This window comes from Narcine bancroftii, chromosome 10 (genome assembly GCF_036971445.1).
Source record: "Narcine bancroftii isolate sNarBan1 chromosome 10, sNarBan1.hap1, whole genome shotgun sequence".
Lineage (NCBI taxonomy): Eukaryota > Metazoa > Chordata > Chondrichthyes > Torpediniformes > Narcinidae > Narcine > Narcine bancroftii.
In genome coordinates, this window is record NC_091478.1 from 62,843,273 (window position 1) to 62,862,183 (window position 18,911).

The following is an 18,911-nucleotide window of genomic DNA, read 5'->3' on the forward strand; positions in this document are numbered from 1 at the left end:
GCACCTTGTTTGTCTGGACGCCTGAGCACTGAGACCCGCCTGGCATTGTTATTCTCTTTCCTGCTGCCTGCTCCTTGTTTGTCTGGAGGTCTGAGGCCTGAGTCGTACCTGCCATTTTTTTTCTGTTTCCTGCTGCGTGCTCCTTATTTGTGTGGACATCTGAGCACTGAGGCAAGCCTGGCATTGATGTTCTGTTTCCTGCTGCCTGCTCCTTGTTTGTCGGGAGGTATGAGCTCTGAGGTGGGCATTGCATTTTTATTCGGTTTCCTGGTGCCTGTTCCTTGTTGGTCTGCAGGTCTGAGCACTGAGGCGGGTCTGGCAATGTTGTTCTGTTTTCTGCTGCCTGCTCCTTGTTTGTCTGGTTTGTGAGCACTGAGGTGTACCTGACATTTTAGTACTGTTTCCTGCTGCATGCTCCATGTTTGTCTGGACGTCTGAGCACTGAAGCGGCCCTGGAATTGTTGCTCTGTTTCTGCTGCCTGCTCTTTATTTGTCTGGAGGTATGATTACTTAGGCTGGCCTGGCATTGTTGTTATGTTTCCTGGTGCCTGCTCCTTGTTTGTCTGGAGTTCTGCGCCTTGATGCTGGCCTGGCATTGTTGTTGTGTTTCCTGCTGCTTGCTCCTTGTTTATCTGGATGTTGAGCACTGTGACCGGCCTGGCCTTGTTGTTCTGTTTCCTGCTGCTTGCTCCTTGTTTGTGTGGAGGTCTGAGCACTGAGGCGAGCCTGGCATTGTTGTTCCATTTCCTGCTGCCTGCTCCTTGTTTGTCTGGAGGTCTGAGCACTGAGGCAGGCCTTGCATTTTTATTCTGTTTCCTGCTGCCTTCTCCTTTTTTGTCTGAAGGTCTGAGTACAGAAGCGGGCCTGGCATTGTTGCTCTGTTCCTGGTGCCTGCTCTTTGTTTGTCTGGACGTATGAGCACTGAGGTGGGCCTGCTATTGTCGTTCTATTTCCTGCTGCCTGCTCCTTCTGTCTTGAGATCTGAGCACTGAGGCGGCCAGGCATTGTTGTTCTGTTTCCGGCTGCCTGCTCCTTGTTTGCCTGGAGGTCTGAGCACTGAGGCAGGCCTGGCATTGTTGTTCTATTTCCTGATGCCGGCTCCTTTTTTTTCAGGACATCTGAGCCCTGAGGCAAGCCTGGCATTTTTGTTCTTGTTCCTGCGGCCTTCTCCTTGATGTTTGGAGGTTTGAACACTGAGCCGGGCCTGGCTTTGTTGTTCAGTTTCCTGCTGCCTGCTCCTTGTTTTTCTGGACGTATGAGTACTGAGGCTGGCCTTGCATTGTTTTTCTGTTTCCTGTTGCCTGCTCCTTGTTTGTCTGGAGGTCTGAGCACTGAGGTGGACCTGGCATTGTTGTTCTGTTTCCTGGTGCCTGCTCCTTATTTGTCTGGAAGTCTGAGCACTGAGGCACGTCTGGCATTGTTGTTCTTTTTCCTGGTGCCTGCTCCTTGTTCGTCTGGAAGTCTGAGCACTGGGGAAGGCCTCACATTTTTGTTCTGTTTCCTGCTTCCTCCTTCTTGTTTGTCTGGAGGTCTGAGCACTGAGGTGGACCTGGAATTGTTGATCTGTTTCCTGCTACCTGCTCCTTGTTTGTCTGGAGGTCTGAGCACTGAGGTGCGCTTGGCATTGGTGTTCTGTTTCCTGCTGCCTGCTCCTTGTCGGTCTTGAGGTCTGAGCACTGAGGCGGGCCTTGCATTGTTGTTCTGTTTCCTGCTGCCTGCTCCTTGATTGTCTGGAGTTCTGAGCACTTAGGCGGGCCTGGGATTGTTGTTCTGCTTCTTCCTGCTGGCTCCTTATTTGTCTGGATGTCTGAGCACTGAGGCAATACTAGCATTGTTGTTCTTTTTCTGCGGCCTTCTCCTTGTTTGTCTGGAGGTCTGAGCCGAGAGGCGTGCCTGGCATTTTTGTTAAATTTCTTGTTGCCTGCTCCTTGTATGTGTGAAGGTCTGAGCACTGAGGCGAGCCTGGCATTATTCTTCAATTTCCTGCTGCCTGCTCCTTGTTTGTCTGGAGGTCTGAGTACTGAGGCTGGCCTGGCATTGTTGTTCTGTTTCCTGGTGCCTGCTCCTTGTTTGTCTGGATGTCTGAGCTCTAAGGCACACCTGGCATTTTTGTTCTGTTTCCTGCTGCATGCTCCTTATTTGTCTGGACATCTGAGTACTGAGGCAAGCCTGGAATTGTTGTTCTGTCTCCTGCTGCCTGCTCTTTGTTTGTCCGGAGGTATGAGCTGTGAGGTGGGCATTGCATTTTTGTTCCGTTTCCTGGTGCCTGCTACTTGTTTGTCTGCAGATCTGAGCACTGAGGTGGGCCTGGCATTGTTGTTCTGTTTCCTGCTGCCTGCTCCTTGTTTGTCTGGAGGTCTGAGCACTGAGGTGGACCTGGCATTGTTGATCTGTTTCATGCTACCTGCTCCTTGTTTGTCTGGAGGTCTGAGCACTGAGTCGGGCCTTGCATTTTTATTGTTTCCTGATGCCTTCTCCTTTTTTGTCTGAAGGTCTGAGTACTGAAGCGGGCCTGGCATTGTTGCTCTGTTCCTGCTGCCTGCCCTTTGTTTGTCTGGAGGTATGATTATTCAGGCTGGCCTGGCATTGTTGTTCTGTTTCCTGGTGCCTGCTCCTTGTTTGACTGGACTTCTGAGCATTGAGGCTGACCTGGCATTGTTGTTCTGTTTCCTGCTGCATGCTCCTTGTTTGTCTGGATGTCTGAGCACTGCGACCGGGCTGGCCTTGTTGTTCTGTTTCCTGCTGCCTGCTCCTTGTTTGTCTGGAGTTCTTAGCACTAAGGCAGGTCTGGCATTGTTGTTCTGTTTTCTGCTGCCTGCTCCTTGTTTTTCTTGAGGTATGAGCACGGACGTGGGCCTGGCATTTCTCTTTTTTCCTGCTGCCTGCTCCTTGTTTGGCTGGAGGTCTGAGAACTGATGCAGGCCTGGCATTGTTGTTCTGTTTCCTGCTGCCTGCTCATTGTTTGTCTTGAGTTCTGAGCCCTGAGACGGGCCTGGCATTGTTGTTCTGTTTCCTTCTGCCTGCTCATTGTTTGTCTGGAGGTCTGAGCACTGAGGTGGGCCTGCTATTGTTGATCTGTTTTCTCCTGCCTGCTCCTTGCTTGTCATCAGTGAGGCTGTCTCTTGCCTTCTCCTTTCGCTGACTCTATGCGCTTCTGAAAAGGTTCTGCCAATGTTGCTTTATTTTTTGGGCCCATATTGAACTGGATTTGGTTTCTGAATGGACTGAAACTAATTGAGGTGTCCTGGTGTAAGTTCAATTGTTTTTGAACTTTTGAACTTGATATGATATATATCCATAAGGGTTAAATTTAATGTCGTCATGACATTCAGCTTCAAATATTACTCCTACTGAAGCTTCTTGGAAATTTCTAGAGTGCCCCATATTGATTTGCCTGGAGAACATACAGACAGACAATCAAGCATACACCCACAAATATATATTAATCATGTGCTTGCTTCATGGACCTGCTATGGAGTGAGTTGCTACACTCTGTCGCTGCATATGACCAGTATTCTTCCTTCTCCTCCGAAATGAAGCCATTTGCCCAAGGTGAATAGCCCATCTTGTTGCTATGTAACTTCAAAACTTGTCCATTGTAAATGAGTTTGAATGACTGTTCTTCTTTCTATATAGAGGATTTATGATGCCCATCCAGTCAGTAATTTCTGATAGTGACATCGCGCGAGATGATTTGAGTTGAGTTACATTCCAAATGCAGGTTTTAGCCAGAAGGGGAGAGAATGTGTGTGTGTGTGTGTGTGTGTGTGTGTGTGTGTGTGGGTGGGTGGGTGGGTGTGTGTGAATATCTGTGTGTGTGTATGTGGCTGGTGTGTGTGGGTGGGTATATGTGTGGTGGTGTGTGTGAATGTGTGTGTGTGGGTGGTGTGTGTGCGTGGGTATATGTGTGGTGGTGTGTGTGAATGTGTGTGTGTGGGTGGTGTGTGTGCGTGGGTATATGTGTGTGTGGGTGGGTATATATGTGTGGGTGTGTGTGAATGTGTGCGTGCGTGCGAACAGTTATTTTCATAAACTCTTTAACCATGTTCTGCCCAGTTTTCAACTAGAAAAAAAGTCACATCCTTTCATACTGAAGTGGTGGAGGAATGAAGTTATTAAAAACGTATCCACCGCACATATGTTTTATTTAATCTAAGTAATAGCTTCTATTTCTGCCATGGAACAGGAGAGCTAGTCATTATCATATGTTAGTATTTCCTCTCTTAAAACGAATAGGCACTCCCATCAAACGAGTTGGTGATCATGATATCCATTATATCCAGAAACCTTGAACAAGAATGAAAGGTTGCTAAAATAAAAGCTGCCACCATATAATTTACTGAAAATGTAAATAAGAGGGCATTTTAATGTCAAGAAGAAGTAGAGGATTTCTTTGAGTAAATTTCTTTCGAATTACATGAGTTGCAAATTTTGATTTCAAAGTATAGTTTTGCCTGTGGATAATCTGTCCTCATCCTCAACCACACACTCAGACTTGGGTGATAGATGGGGGTCGATGGCCAGGGCCAGGATCAGCAAGGCACGTCGGGCTCGGGACTTAGATTTCAGGTTTACTCGGGCAACGCCGCAGCAGGGGCTAGGATCAGCAGTCAGGTCAGCGGGAAATAAGCACGAGGCGAAAGGCAAGGATTAATGTTGGGCTCAGGAGTTCGATATTGGGCGGGCGAGGTGAGGACAGTGGTCCCCCCCTTCAAGTGACCCCCCAGGGCGCATGGCCTGGCTGCCATACCCTAGATACGCCTGTGCAGGAGCCAAATTGCTGATGAGCTCAGTTCACTCAGCATCTGTGAAATCACAGAGAACCCTGGGCTGAATGCTGACACATCCCTTTTGCCTCTGCAGTGGCTGCTTTGTGTTCTTTCTGCAGTTCCTCTTTGAAAATGATGAAGCTAATGATTGGGCCAAGGCCACTGTCCTGAGGAATTGTGGCAGTGCTGCCCTGGGTCTGACCTCCAAAAACTGAAAGCAACTTCCTTTGTGCAAGATGTGACACCCTTTAACACCCATTGACTTCAGATTTACCAGAGCTTCTTGGGACCACACTTGGTCCAATGGTGTCTTGTATTAATGGCAATTACTTTAATCTCACCTCTAGAATTCACACCTTCCATCTGTGTTAAGGCTGAGGTGGGGTCTGCAGCCAAGTGGTCCTGGCAAAAACCAAACTCAGCATTGATGAGCATAACTATAGATATACAGGTGTTATTTGATGGCAATGCCAGTAATGCTTTACATCAGTCTGCTGTTAGTGTTGGAGTTGAGGCAATCCTATTGCAGTGGTAGCGACTGGGTTTCTGTACATTCTCTCTGTGACCTGCAAGTGTTTTTCCTTAATGATCCAGTTTCCTCCCTCCTTCCAAAATATACAGGACTGGCAGGTTTATTGGGTAGCATGGGTTTCAAAGGCCAGAAATTTCTTCTAAATAAATTTAAATTAAAAAATTTTAAACTTGAGATTCGGCTAATTGGATAGCAAATAGCCATATCAGATGTGCCATATCCAGACAATTTTCCACATGGTTTAGTTAGATGCTCATGTTGAAAGTGGACTCGAACAATTTCAGCTAGAAGCATGGTCAGTACTGGAGTTCAACTGCTGCCTTTGCCCCAGAACCTTTACTCTATCCAGTGCTCCAACATGTTTCTTAATTATAACAAACCATTTCTTTCTTGTCATGTTATTCATCCCCCATTTGTGAGTTTTTCGACGAAGTTACCAAGAAAGTAGATTAAGGAAATACTGTGGATGTTGTCTACATGGACTTTAGTAAGGCTTTTGACAAGGTCCCATGTGGGAAATTAGTTCAGAATTCAAAACTGGCTGAATGGGAGAAAACATAGTGGATGACTACGTCTCAGACTGAAGGCCTGTGTCTAGTGGTGTGCCTCAGTGATCTGTGCTAAGACCATTGTTGTTTGTTGTCTATATCAATGACCAGGTTTATAATGTGGGAAAATGGATCAGCAAGTTTGCTGATGACACTAAGATTGGAGGCATTGTGGACAGTGAGGAAAGGTTTCAAAACTTGCAGAGGGATTTGGACCAACTGGAAAATGGGCCAGAAAATGGCAGATGGAATTTAATGCAGAGAAGTGTGAGGTGATGCATTTTGGAAGGACAAACCAAGGTAGGACACAGACAGTAGATGATAGGGTACTTAGGAGTGTGGAGGAACAAAGGGATCTGGGAATACAAATACATAATTCCCTGAAAGTGGCTTCGTAGGTAGACAGGGTTGTAAAGAAAGCTTTTGGCTTCTTGGCCTTCATAAATCAAAGGATTGAGTACAGGAGTTGGGATATTATGGTGAGGTCATATAAGACATCGGTGAGGTCAAATTTGGAATGTTGTGTGCAGTTTTGGTTGCCTAACTACAGAAAGATTGAAAGAGCGCAGAGAAGATTTACTCGATCTTCAGGAGTTGAGTTATAGGGAAAGATGAAACAGGTTAGGACTTTATTCCTTGGAGTGTTGAAGAATGAGGGGAGTAGGCTCTTTCCATTTAGATTAGGAGAGATAAATACAAGAAGACATGACTTTAGGGTGAAAGGGGAAAGGTTTAGAAGGGGAACATTGAGGGAACTTCTTCATACAGAGAGTGGTGGGAGTGTGGAACAAGCTACCATCTGACATGGTAAATGTGGGCTCACTTAAATTTTCAGAATAAATTGGATAGATACATGGATAGGAGAGCTCTGGATGGTTATGGACTGGGTGAAGGTCAGTGGGAGTAGCGCAAAAACATTTCAGCACAGATGAGAAGCGCCGAATGGCCTGCTTTCTGTGCGGTAGTGTTGTATGGTTCTAAGGGCTCAGGACCAAACCGTCAACTGCCTATTGCTTTCTATGGCTACTTTTCTGACCTGCTGAGTTTCTCCTGCACTTCTGTGCATTGTCCCAGTTCTCCAGCCCTGACTGACAGCCTTCTTGTCCACTCCTCCCCATGGAAGCTGACTGACCCGCTGAGCCTTCCAGCTTCTCATCTAGTGTGGGGTAAAAGAGCGGGGATCGCGTCTGCACTCCCGCCAGCGTTGAGCGTGTTCTTAAATCTGGTGGTGCAGACCATGTACTGACAATAACCACACCAGCAGTGCGAGTATAAGTCAGCTTTAATAAACTAATATGTACAGTAAGAAGTCTTGTCTCTCTGCAAGACAAACCTGGAAGGCTAGACTGTAGCTCTGTACTGCTTTATAGACAAGGTCACCGGGATGACCATTCATTGTCGGCAGTTTGTGGAGGGTTTTTTTTAAAAAGGAGTCTGAAACTTTGCCTTTAGATGGTGCTGTAGCCAGGAGTTGCAGAAATACGAGCGTCACCTCTTTCCCAGCAGAGCCGTACGATTAAAGGAAACAAGCTGGTGCGGGGGACTCAGGCACCGAGGACCAGGGATGGCGGAGAGTATGGTGCTGTATTGGGGCTCCGGCTCCCCGCCTTGCTGGAGAGTCATGATCGTGTTGGAAGAGAAGCAGCTGCAAGGCTACACGCAACATAGACTGTCCTTCGAGAATGGAAAGCACAAAACGCCGGAGGTTATGAAACTTAACCCCAGGGGCCAGGTACCCTCTGACAACTTGCTACATTCCCCCTTCCCTCCTCACCCACCTGCCCAGCCTTCCGAGCGCAGTGTCTAAATGGTAAATTGCTGTGCAATCGGGGAAAAGAAAGTGAAACTCGAGGTGTAATGTTGTTGTTGCAGTTACCCACTTTCTGTCATGGGGACATCATCCTGAACGAATCTTTCGGAGTCTGCTTGTATTTAGAGGTAAGAACCCTCGTCCCCAGGAATGCATTAAAATAACTTTGGGGGGGGGGGGGGGGGGGGCTCTCACTGCTGAAGGATTCCGGCCTGAAACGCCGACAGCCTTTCGTTTTTGTCCATGATCGCGACGTGAATTGAATCTCTCCAGCACGCTTCGTGCACTGCAGTGGACACCGGCGCCCGCTGCGGTTCTTGCCTCTCTTTCTTACTGCCTTGAGTTGCCTTAATCCTGCAACGTCAAAGGGACCCAATTGGACCAGTTACCGTCACCGAGTGTTGTGTTGAGGTTCGTGCACGGTCACCCTCTGAATTTGCTTCCCCCCCTCTCCCCTCAGAACCAGTTCAATTCCCAAGGTACCCGGCTGTTTCCGGATTCCAGAGAGGAACAGGGTCTTACTTATCAGAGGATGTTTGAAGTCCTGACTCTTCAGGAAAAAATCGGTAAGTTCCCCAGCCTTACTGGAGGAGCAGTTTGTTCAGAGCTGTTCCCAGAGGATTTTGTTGTTGTTGTGTACTCCAGAGAATTTGTTCTCTCTTGTACAAGTGCCTTTCCTCCCATTGTGGGAAGAGGAAAAATAAAGGCCTGGACAACGTTAAGACAACAAAGAATTGCTAGAAGGAAATAATTACAGCGTAATCTCCTGTTTTGGACTATAACTGTTATCTGTAAATCATCAACCTACACAAGAAGTACCCTCTGTTCTGGTTACAGCCTTGTAGTTGGCTTTTATAACTGTTTGAATCTTGCACTTCCATTTTTTTTTCCACCAGGATTTGTATTTCTAGTTCTTGACAGAATTGCTCTGTGCATCAACCATGCCTTGATGTCATAACAGCTGTTTCGTCTTCTTTCTACTTTCTGGGTGTTGATAGAGCATTTTTTGTACAGGTCCTTTGGCTCATAATGTTGTGCTGAACTATATAACACTTCCCTAACACTCATAACCCTTTCTTTTTCTTGAATCTAGGAGTCTGTCCAAATGTCTTTTAAATTTCCCTATTGTATCAACCTCCACCATCTTCCAGGCACCCAGTGCTCTCTATGTATTTAAAACAAAATTAAACCCTTCCTTCCTCAACCCTCTATTTTTCTTCCATCCATGTGCCTGTCTAGGAGTGTCTTAAATGCCCCTAATGTTCCAGCATCTACCACCACTCCAGCAATACATTCAGGCATCCACAACACTTTTATTAAAAAAAAACTTGCCCTGACTTCTCCCTCAACTTTCCTCCCCTCACCTTCTACAGATGTCCTCTGGTATTTGTCACTGTCACACTGAGGGGAAAAAAGGAGCTGGCTGTCCATCCTATCTATGCCCCTCATAATCTTGTAGGCCTCTTGTGGTGGTACACTGGCTACTGGAGGGGGAAACTTCTGTACCTGCAGGAGTGTCCCACTGGCCTACTGGAGGGGGAAACCTCTGAACCTGCAGGAGAATAAGGGGGATAGGACTACACCTGGCCAGCTGTCAATCAGTCAACCTGAATGGATCAAGCCCCACCCAGTTGGGTGTCAATCACCCTCCAGGATATAAGCCTGCGCTGGCCTCCAAAGTCTCTATCAGAGTTACTGCAGCTACAGCCAGCCTGGTTCTGTGGAGGTCTTTGTGGATTAAAGCCTATTGTACAGTTTTTACCTTTTATGTGTCTGATTCTGTCTACAGCACATCACATCTCTAAATTACCTCTCCTCCTTCTTTGTGTCAAGGAGAAAAGTCCTAGTGTTGTCAACCTTGCCTCAAAAGACTTGTTGTTCAATCCAGACAACATCTTCTGTCATGAGATAACCAGAATTGAATATAATATTCCAAGTATAGTCTAATCTGAGTTTTATAGAGCTGCCTCTTGACTCTTGAACTCAATCCCTCTACTAACAAAGGCCAACACTGCCATAGGCCTTCTTAACTACCCTATCAAGCTATATGGCAACATTAGCCGCTTTTCCACTGGCAGCTTGTCCCAGGAATTTACTGGGACAGGGTCCAGTGGAAAAAGGAAATTGTCAGCACATCATTTCACTTTGGAGATTGACCATCTCAACCCCAACTCATCCCTGGTGTTTGCTGACACTGGAGTACTGATTAAAATCAGTGGAAAAGGGGCAGCAAAAAGTCACCAGTTTCAAGTTGAAGGTAGAACACTTTGATCCCAGCTAAGGGTGGCCCAATGGAAACTGGGCCTATCCGGAACACTGCATAGCCAATTAACTGGGATGCTAGTGGAAAAAAGGGCTATTGAGAGAGTGATGTATTTGGACTCCAAGGTCTCTCTGTTCTTCCACACTATAACCATATACTCTGCTTTCAAGTATGACCTTCAAAACTGTCACACTTCTCCAGATTGAATTCTATCTGCCATTTCTCCACCCAGTTTAAGTCCTGTTGTAACCTTAGGCAACCTTCTACAGTATCCATAACACCTCCAACCTTTTTGTCACCTGCAAACTTACTGACCCATCCTTCCAATTTTTTAATCCAAGTTTATAAAAATCATAAAGAGCATGAGTCCTAGAACAGATCTTTGTGAATCTCCACTTGTCACTGATCTCTAGGCGGAATAATACTACTACCCTCTATGCAGACATGCCAATTCTGAATTCATACAGCCATGGATCCCATGCCTTATGAGTTTCTGAATGAGTCTACCATGGGTGACCTTGTCAAATGCCTTGCTAACATCAATATACACCACATCTACTGCCCTTACTTCATCAATTTCTGTTGTTAATTCCTCAAAAAACTCAATTAAGATCATGAGGCACGTCCTGCCCCTCACAAAGCTATGTTGACCATTCCTGAACAGTCTATGCTTCTCAAAATGCTCATAAATCCTGTCCCTAAGAATCATCTCTGATAGTTTGCCCACCACTAACTTAAAACTCACTGGTTGATAATTCCCAGGATTCTCCCTAATACATTTTTTTAAAAAAGAGGACTACATTTTCCATCCTCCAGTACCCTTCCTGCAGCCAGAGAGGATGCAAAGATCATTGCCCAGCAATCTTTCCCTCTGTTCCTATAGTAATCTGGGTTGCATCTTGTCTGGTCCTTAGGACTTATTAATACTAATATTTTTAAGAAAATCCTGCATGTCCTCTTTCTTAACCTCTACTTTCAACAGCACATAAGCTTGTTCTACACTGACATCACATTGTCCAAGGTCTCTCTGATGAACATTGAACCATAGTGTTCATTTAGGACCTTCTGTACCTCCTCTGGCTTCAGGCGTAAGTTGCAGCCCTACCCTTTGTTTAATCCTTTTGTTCTTTACATATGCATAGAACATCTTTGGGCTTTCCTTCATCCTACTGACTAAAGCCTTCTTGTACCCTCTTCTAACTTTCCTAAGTCCTTTCTTCAGTCATTTCCTGGTCACCATATAATTCTCATGAACCCTTCCTGTGTTTTGCTTCCTAAACTTCCTTAACTAGCTGTCATCTCTTGTCAACCACAGTTCCCTTATCCTACTATTTTCTGCCTGTCTCAGTGGGACAAACCTATCCAGAACTCCACACAAATGGTCCCTAAACATCCTGCACATTACTTCTGTGCTTTTCCCTGAGAATATCTGTTCAAATTTATTCTCCAGAGTTCCTGCCTAATCCCATCCTAATTAATCCTTCCCCAATTAAACACTTTAACCTTTTGTTTACTATTCTCATTCATACCTATGCTAAAGGTCAGGGAGTTGAATTGACTGTCACCAAAATGCTCCCCCACAGATTCTACAGTATATATGACAATTTGCGAGCATAATAGTCCGTTCAGCTCTCCTCCTTGTCTCCCCAACGATTTAAATATGCAGATTCAATTTGTATAAAATAGTCATGGCTACTTTGAACCACTCTAGGTGTGCTATAAAGACCCAATGTAGGAGCACGAAAATTGATTATTTCCAAAATAAGCTGGAGTTGGTTTGTCCTTCAGGGTAAATAAGAAGTTTGTGAGAAGCTAGAAAAATTCTTTTTTGAATATTTTTTTTCCTCCAAAAATTATGCATATTGACTCTTTAAATATACATATTAAACTTTTTCTCACAAACAAAAAAAACAGACCCTCCCATACATACAGATGCGTTTGCTGTCAGAGCTTACATATTTTAAGGATATAGAGTAGTGTTGGAGAAAACATTTTGTATATAATAGTTACTTTTATACTTTGTTCCTTTTTATGACTCTATCTGGGCCCTATGTGGTCCAGGAATGGCTGCCAGACCTTTACAAAATGTCATATTAATTCTTTGTTGTAGGTGATTTTTATTTCCATTAGCTTACAGCTGTTCATTTCTGTAGCCAATCGTGCTATAAGTAGAGGGGAGTTGGACTTCCAAGTGATTGCAATACATTTTTTGCTACCGCCAATGTTAAAAACAGTTTCTATCTGTCTCTTTATAAGTTTGCATGTCTGTTCTTTTAAGCAATGTAGTACTGAGACACCATCTGTTTACATTCTCTTGCTTTTCCATTATTGCTATAGTTAATATTAATGGAGAATGGTTTGATGGAAGCCTCGCTGGATATTCTGTTTTAATCTCTCTACTTTTTAACTGGGCAGATATTAAAAATAAATCAATCCTTGTATGTGAGTTGTGCAGCCTTGAGTAAAAAGAGTTGTCTCTCTCTCTGGGATTTAATTGCCTCCATATATCAATAAGATTTAGATCTTTCATATATGAAATTGTGATGTTTGCTGCTTTCCCCCTCATTATTGTTCTTGCTGATTTATCTAGTATTGGTCTCCTCTGTATATTTTCTCTTCCCTCTGATGTTTTTAGGATGTCCTTCATAAAGGCTTCATCATCATAATTAGGGTATAAATATTCATAAATGTTCATGTTTCTCCATAAATGTTACAATGTGCCATTACGTACCTTCCAGCTTGATCAATTAAGGTATCGTCTATTAACACTGATGTATTTTTATTAATTAGAATCACCACCCGTCTTGCCTTGTAACCAAAGGAATACTATGTTATTTGTCCCACCCGTACTTTTTTAAATTTATCATGTTCCAATTTGGTAAGATGTGTTTCCTACAAAAAGAATATCCACTTTTAATTTCTTTAAGTATCCCAAGACCCTGTTCAGTGACCAGTTTATCCCATTAATATTACTACTAATAAGCTTTAGTGTTTTATCATACCATTTTTCACGCAAATATTGTAGTGTCCTCCCAATTTTCGAAATACTTTTGTAACATTTCCCTATTACGACATTTCCAACACATACATTTCCCCTTTAAGAAGCACACCTAAAAGCTAGCAAAATTCTTTTGTGTACTAATTTGTAGATGGAGGAAAAGCCTAGAAATGGGAATGTGGCAAAAAAAAAACAAACCTTGGCTTGTATAGCCAAATATTTTGTGTTTAAAGTTGTGTGGATTTTGCAACCATAATATTTAAATGTCAAGGGCAAATGGGTAAAGAGTGCTCTTAACGTGCTAAGGTTGAATTGAGTCTCAGACTTGATCGTGTGCAAATGAACTGCATAATTTTCCCAATAACTTGATTGGAATAAAGCAGGAAATGGTATCTGCTCTTAATTTGTATATACAAGCAGCTGCCTTGCAGTTTCAGGAACCTGAGTCCAATCCAGATCTTGGGTGTTGATCTCGTGGAGTTTTTAGACATAGAAAGAATATGCATTGGTTTTTTTTTCTGGATTCTCCTTCTTCTTTGGCTTGGCTTCGCGGATGAAGATTTATGGAGGGGTAAAGTCCACGTCAGCTGCAGGCTCGTTTGTGGCTGACGAGTCCGATGCGGGACAGGCAGACACGGTTGCAAGGGAAAATTGGTTGGTTGGGTTTTTCCTCCTTTGTCTTTTGACAGTGAGGTGGGCTCTGTGGTCTTCTTCAAAGGAGGTTGCTGCCTGCCGAACTGTCAGGCGCCAAGATGCACGGTTTGAGGCGATATCAGACCACTGGCGGTGGTCAATGTGGCAGACACCAAGAGATTTCTTTAGGCAGTCCTTGTACCTCTTCTTTGGTGCACCTCTGTCTCGGTGGCCAGTGAGAGCTCACCATATAACACGATCTTGGGAAGGCGATGGTCCTCCATTCTGGAGACGTGACCTACCCAGTGCAGTTTGATCTTCAGCAGCGTGGATTCGATGCTGTCGGCCTCTGCCATCTCGAGTACTTCGATGTTGGAGATGAAGTCGCTCCAATGAATATTGAGGATGGAGCGGAGACAACGCTGATGGAAGCGTTCTAGGAGCCGTAGGTGATGCCGGTAAAGAACCCATGATTCGGAGCCGAACAGGAGTGTGGGTATGACAACGGCTCTGTAAACGCTAATCTTTGTGAGGTTTTTCAGTTGGTTGTTTTTCCAGACTCTTTTGTGTAGTCTTCCAAAGGCGCTATTTGCCTTGGCGAGTCTGTTTTCTATCTCGTTGTCGATCCTTGCATCCGATGAAATGGTGCAGCCGAGATGGGTAAACTGGTTGACCGTTTTGAGTTTTGTGTGCCTGATAGAGATGTGGGGGGGCTGGTAGTCATGGTGGGGATCTGGCTGATGGAGGACCTCAGTTTTCTTCAGGCTGACTTCCAGGCCAAACGTTTTGGCAGTTTCCGCAAAACAGGACGTCAAGCGCTGAAGAGCTGGCTCTGAATGGGCAACTAAAGCGGCATCGTCTGCAAAGAGTAGCTCACGGACAAGTTGCTCTTGTGTCTTGGTGTGAGCTTGCAGGCGCCTCTGATTGAAGAGACTGCCATCCGTGCGGTACCGGATGTAAACAGCGTCTTCATTGTTGAGGTCTTTCATGGCTTGGTTCAGCATCATGCTGAAGAAGATTGAAAAGGATTCTCTTATTTCATATGCTAATGACATGTTGGTTAATAGATGAACAGACCATGTGTGTGTTTGATTATGACCATTATTTTCAATGTAGCTGTTTGGGAGGAAATCTGGTGTGGTGTTGGTAAGATGCAAGAGTAAAAAGGATATAGATGAGTGCTTGGTGATCTGCTGATGCAGAGCGATGAAGTATTAGGTTTAGTTTTTAATTAGCATAATTGACAAAGGCCAAAGAACTCACACCGAGGTCCAATTACCAGCCTTTTTCTCCATATTCCTTGATACTGATGCAAAATATTGATTTAATTATTCTGCCATTTCTTTATAACCCATTATAATTTCCCCAGCATCGTTTTCTATCAGTCCTATGTTAACACGTGTCTCTCTTTTATTCTTTATATATTTTTAACAATCTTAGCATCTTTTTCTATATTGTTTGCCAATCTCCTTTCATAACTCATCTTTTCTTTCCTTATGACTTTCTTTATTTCTTTCTGTAAGTTTCTAAAGGAAACCTACTCCTCTGATTTCCCACTAAGTTTAGATTCCTTGTTTGCCCTCCCCTTTGCTTTAATCTTGGCTTTCACTGCTTTTGTTCGCCACATTGGTATCATCTTTCCTTTGACTAATTTCCTTTTCCTTTTCTTTGGAATATATCTATCCTGCATGCCTTTTATTGCAAAAGTATCTTCCAATCCTGCTCTGTTTGCTTTTCCAGTCAACTTGAGCCAGTTCCTTTCTCATACCACTATAATTTCCTTTATTCCACTGAAAAATTGATGCATCCAATAATATTTTTACTTTTTCAAATTTGAAATTGAATTCAACCATTATTGTCACAGCTTCCTAGAGGTTCTAAGACCTTTAACTCCCTAATGATCTCAGGTTCATTCCTCATGACCCGATCCAGAACTGCAGATCTCCTGGTGGGCTTCTCATCAAGCTGTTCAAAAAATCCATCTCTTAGGTTTTCTACAAATTCACTCTCCTGGGATCCAGTAATTTCCTGTCCTTCCCAATCCCTTGCCATGTTAAAATTCCTCATTATCTTTGTGACATGCCCTTTGTATTTCTGTCTGTATCTCATAGTCCACTTCCAGACTGCTGTTTGGGGACCTGGAAATAACTGCTAATATGATAGTTTTACCTTTGGTATTTCTTAATTCAACCCATACCGATTCTACCACTCTAGACTCTTATGTCCCTTCTTTCTATTGTTTAATGCCATTACTTATCATTAGAGTCTCCCCTCCACCTCCACCCTCCTGCCTGTCTTTCCTATAGACTGTGTATTCTTGGATATTGAGCTCCCAATCACCATGCCTCAAATACCCATGTTTCAGTAATGGCCACAATGTCATAGCTTTTCAGTTGAATCTGAGCAACCAGGTCATCTACTTTGTTTCTAATGCTACGTGCATTGAAGTATAGTGCCCATAAACCTGTTATTGATGTCATTTGTGGTGTATTCCTGTTGAACAGCTCTTTCTCCTGTCTACTCACCTGCCTTTCCTTTGTCATTTATTGACCACCTCTTTACTCAGCCTTACCACCAAGCTGAAGGTCTACTGTGCAGTGGTCCTTACCACCCTCCTTTTCACCAGCGAGACCTGGACTGTCTACAGCAGACCCGCCAAACAGCTCAACCACTTTCACCTGAGCTGTCTCTGCAGACTCCACCACATCAGGTAGCAGGACCAAGTCCCCAACACAGAAATCCTGGAACGAGGTGGGCTCTGCAGCATCTACATTCTCCTGCTGAAAGCCCAAGCCACATGGGCTGGACATTTTGTAAAAATGCCAGACAGCTGATTGCCTAAGCAGCTGGTTTACGGAGAACTGTGTCAGGGCAAGCGCTCAGTCGGGGACGGTGGGGGGGGGGGGGGGGGGGTGCAGAAGAAACGTTACAAAGGCTGCCTCAAGTTGTCCGTCAAAGGCCTGGGTGTTGACATCAACACGTGGGAGACGCTTGCCCTCGACCGTCCAGCTTGGCGCAGCAAGATTACTACAGGAGCCTGTGTAGCTGGAGTCAGGTGCATCATCGAGGTGCAACGAACGCGTACTGTGCGCAAGGCCCGAGCAGCATCCACTGCCACGACAGCACCCACCCACTTGTGTCCCACATGTGGGCGAGCCTTCAGGGCCCAGATTGGTCTCACCAGTCACTTCGGGACCCACAATCTTCCATTTGATTTTTGAAGTCATGGTCATCTTCGACTATAAGGGATGAACCACAACATTATTGACCACCTCTTTACTATTAATTTCTACCTCTGTTGCAGCTCCTTGTCTCGTTGCTAACCTGTTCTCTTTGCTCTCATTTTGGTTCCCCTCCCCCTGCAAAGCTAGTTTAAACCCTCCCCAATGGCTCTAGCAAACCCTCCTGCCAGGCTGTTTGTCCCTTTCCAGTTTAAGTGAAGCCCATCCTTTTTATAGAGGTCTGACCTTCCCCAAAAGTGATCCCAATGATCTAGGAATCTGAAGCCCTGCCCCCTACATCAACTCTTTAGCCACGCATTCATCTGCCATAACTTCCTATTTGTACCCTGTCTACACATGGCACAGGCAGCAATCCAGGTCCTATCTTTTAACTCCCTATTTTCCCTCCTGAGGACCTCGACTCCACCTCTATCTGCCATTTGCTGCTGAAGCTCTTTCATACATTTTTTTTAAGCATACACATGTTTATCAGCTAGTTTCAGTTCTCCCAGTTGCTATAGCAGAAGTGTTCATTAAGGCGTGGACCCAGCTTTATTGCTGGCCATTACAGGAGACATAGTCAAGTGTGGCAGAATGCACAAAAGGAGCAGGCAGGAACATTTAAAGCAAAACAAAAAGAAAGTGGGACAGAGCAGTTACAGTTGTCCCTTTTGTTCTTACTGATCCACTTGAAATGAACAGAATTCTGGATGCATTATATGAGCTAGTTGAAATAGAAAGTGATTCACTGTCTGAATATACTCTTTTTAAATAACACAAGTGTCACAGACAATGGGAGTGTAAGTTGATTGTGTGGTAAATGTTAAAACCGCACAATAGTGCACATGGTTATTAGTCAAATGGTTTGTAGTTTTAATAGGGAAAGAGAAGTAGAAATTAAAGCGGATTACTTGAATAGAAATCTCGAATAGTGAAAGATAAGATATGAAACCGAAAGCCAGTAACCATCATGAATAATGCAAAGAATGGAAGCCCTTGATATTGTGCTGACCCATATATTTCTTTGTTTAAGAAAAAAGTACCAGACCCACACTGCCCGATAACCCTCTATTTTCCTTTCATCCATGTGCCTGTGTAAGAGTCTCTCAAATGCCCCTAATGTTTTAGCCTCCACCACTGTTCCTGGCAAGGCATTGCAGACACCCACAACTCTGTATTAATTAATTTTTTTTTTAACTGTGATTCCTCCCCTAAACATCTCTCCCTTAACTTTGTATATATGTCCTCTAGTGCTGGTTGATCTGGCTGATCCTGCCCTGGGAAACAGGTGCTGGCTGCCTCTCATAATCTTGTAGCCCTCTATCAAATCTCCTCTCGTACTTCTTCACTCCAAAGAGAAAAGTCCCAGCTCTGCTAACCTTCCCTCATAAGACTTGTTTTCCAATCCAGGCAACATCTTGGTAAATCTCCTCTGCACCCTCTCCTTCCACATCCTTCCTGTAATGAGGTGACCAGAACTGAACATAATGCTCTAAGTATGGTCTTAACAGAGATTTGTATTGTTGCGACATGAATTCTCGACTCGTGAACTCAATCCACCTGTTAATGAAGCCCAGCATCCCATAGGCTTTCTTAACTATCCTATCAACCTGTGCGGTGACTTTGAGGAAAGTATGGATTTGAACCCAAAGGTCCCTCTGTTTGTCCACACTCTTAAGTAACTGACCATTAACCCTGTACTCAGTCTTCTGGTTTGTCCTTCCAAAATGCATCACCTCACATTTATCTACCCAACTCTGCATCCTGTCTATATCCTCTTGTTGCCTTCAACAACCTACAGCTCCATGTACATCTCCTCCAAGTTTGTCATCCACAAACTTACTGACCCATCTTTCTGCTTCATTATCCAGGTTACTTGTATATTAAAGAAAAATCACAGGGTCCCAGAACAGATCCTTGCGCCACTCCACTAGTCTTTGACCTCCAGGCAGAATACTTTCCTTCTACGACTATTCTCCACTTTCTACCTGCTTTCCAGCTTTCCACCAGGTACCTTTTGAGGGGTGGACTTTCCTCTGAACTATCAGGGCAGAGTCAAGATCCGAGCCAACAATCAAACTGCAAGTCAATTGTATGTGCTGTTAAATTGGCTGAAGTATGGGCTAAACACAATGAT

General features: G+C 44.3%; 1 protein-coding gene across 4 annotated transcripts in view; it reads left to right on the forward strand.

The window, feature by feature from the left end:
• Nucleotides 1-7,301: 7,301 nt before the first annotated feature.
• The window catches only part of LOC138744617 (glutathione S-transferase A-like), a 41,516-nt gene continuing 29,906 nt past the window's right edge, over nucleotides 7,302-18,911 (forward strand). The window contains exons 1-3 of one of the 4 annotated variants that reach the window (XM_069901044.1): nucleotides 7,302-7,581; nucleotides 7,722-7,787; nucleotides 8,120-8,225. In XM_069901044.1, coding sequence (XP_069757145.1) covers nucleotides 7,414-7,581; nucleotides 7,722-7,787; nucleotides 8,120-8,225 — 340 coding nt within the window. In that variant the 5' untranslated portion in view covers nucleotides 7,302-7,413. The remainder of the gene's footprint in view (nucleotides 7,582-7,721; nucleotides 7,788-8,119; nucleotides 8,226-18,911) is intronic. The other 3 variants (XM_069901045.1, XM_069901047.1, XM_069901046.1) reach the window with 3 other exon arrangements.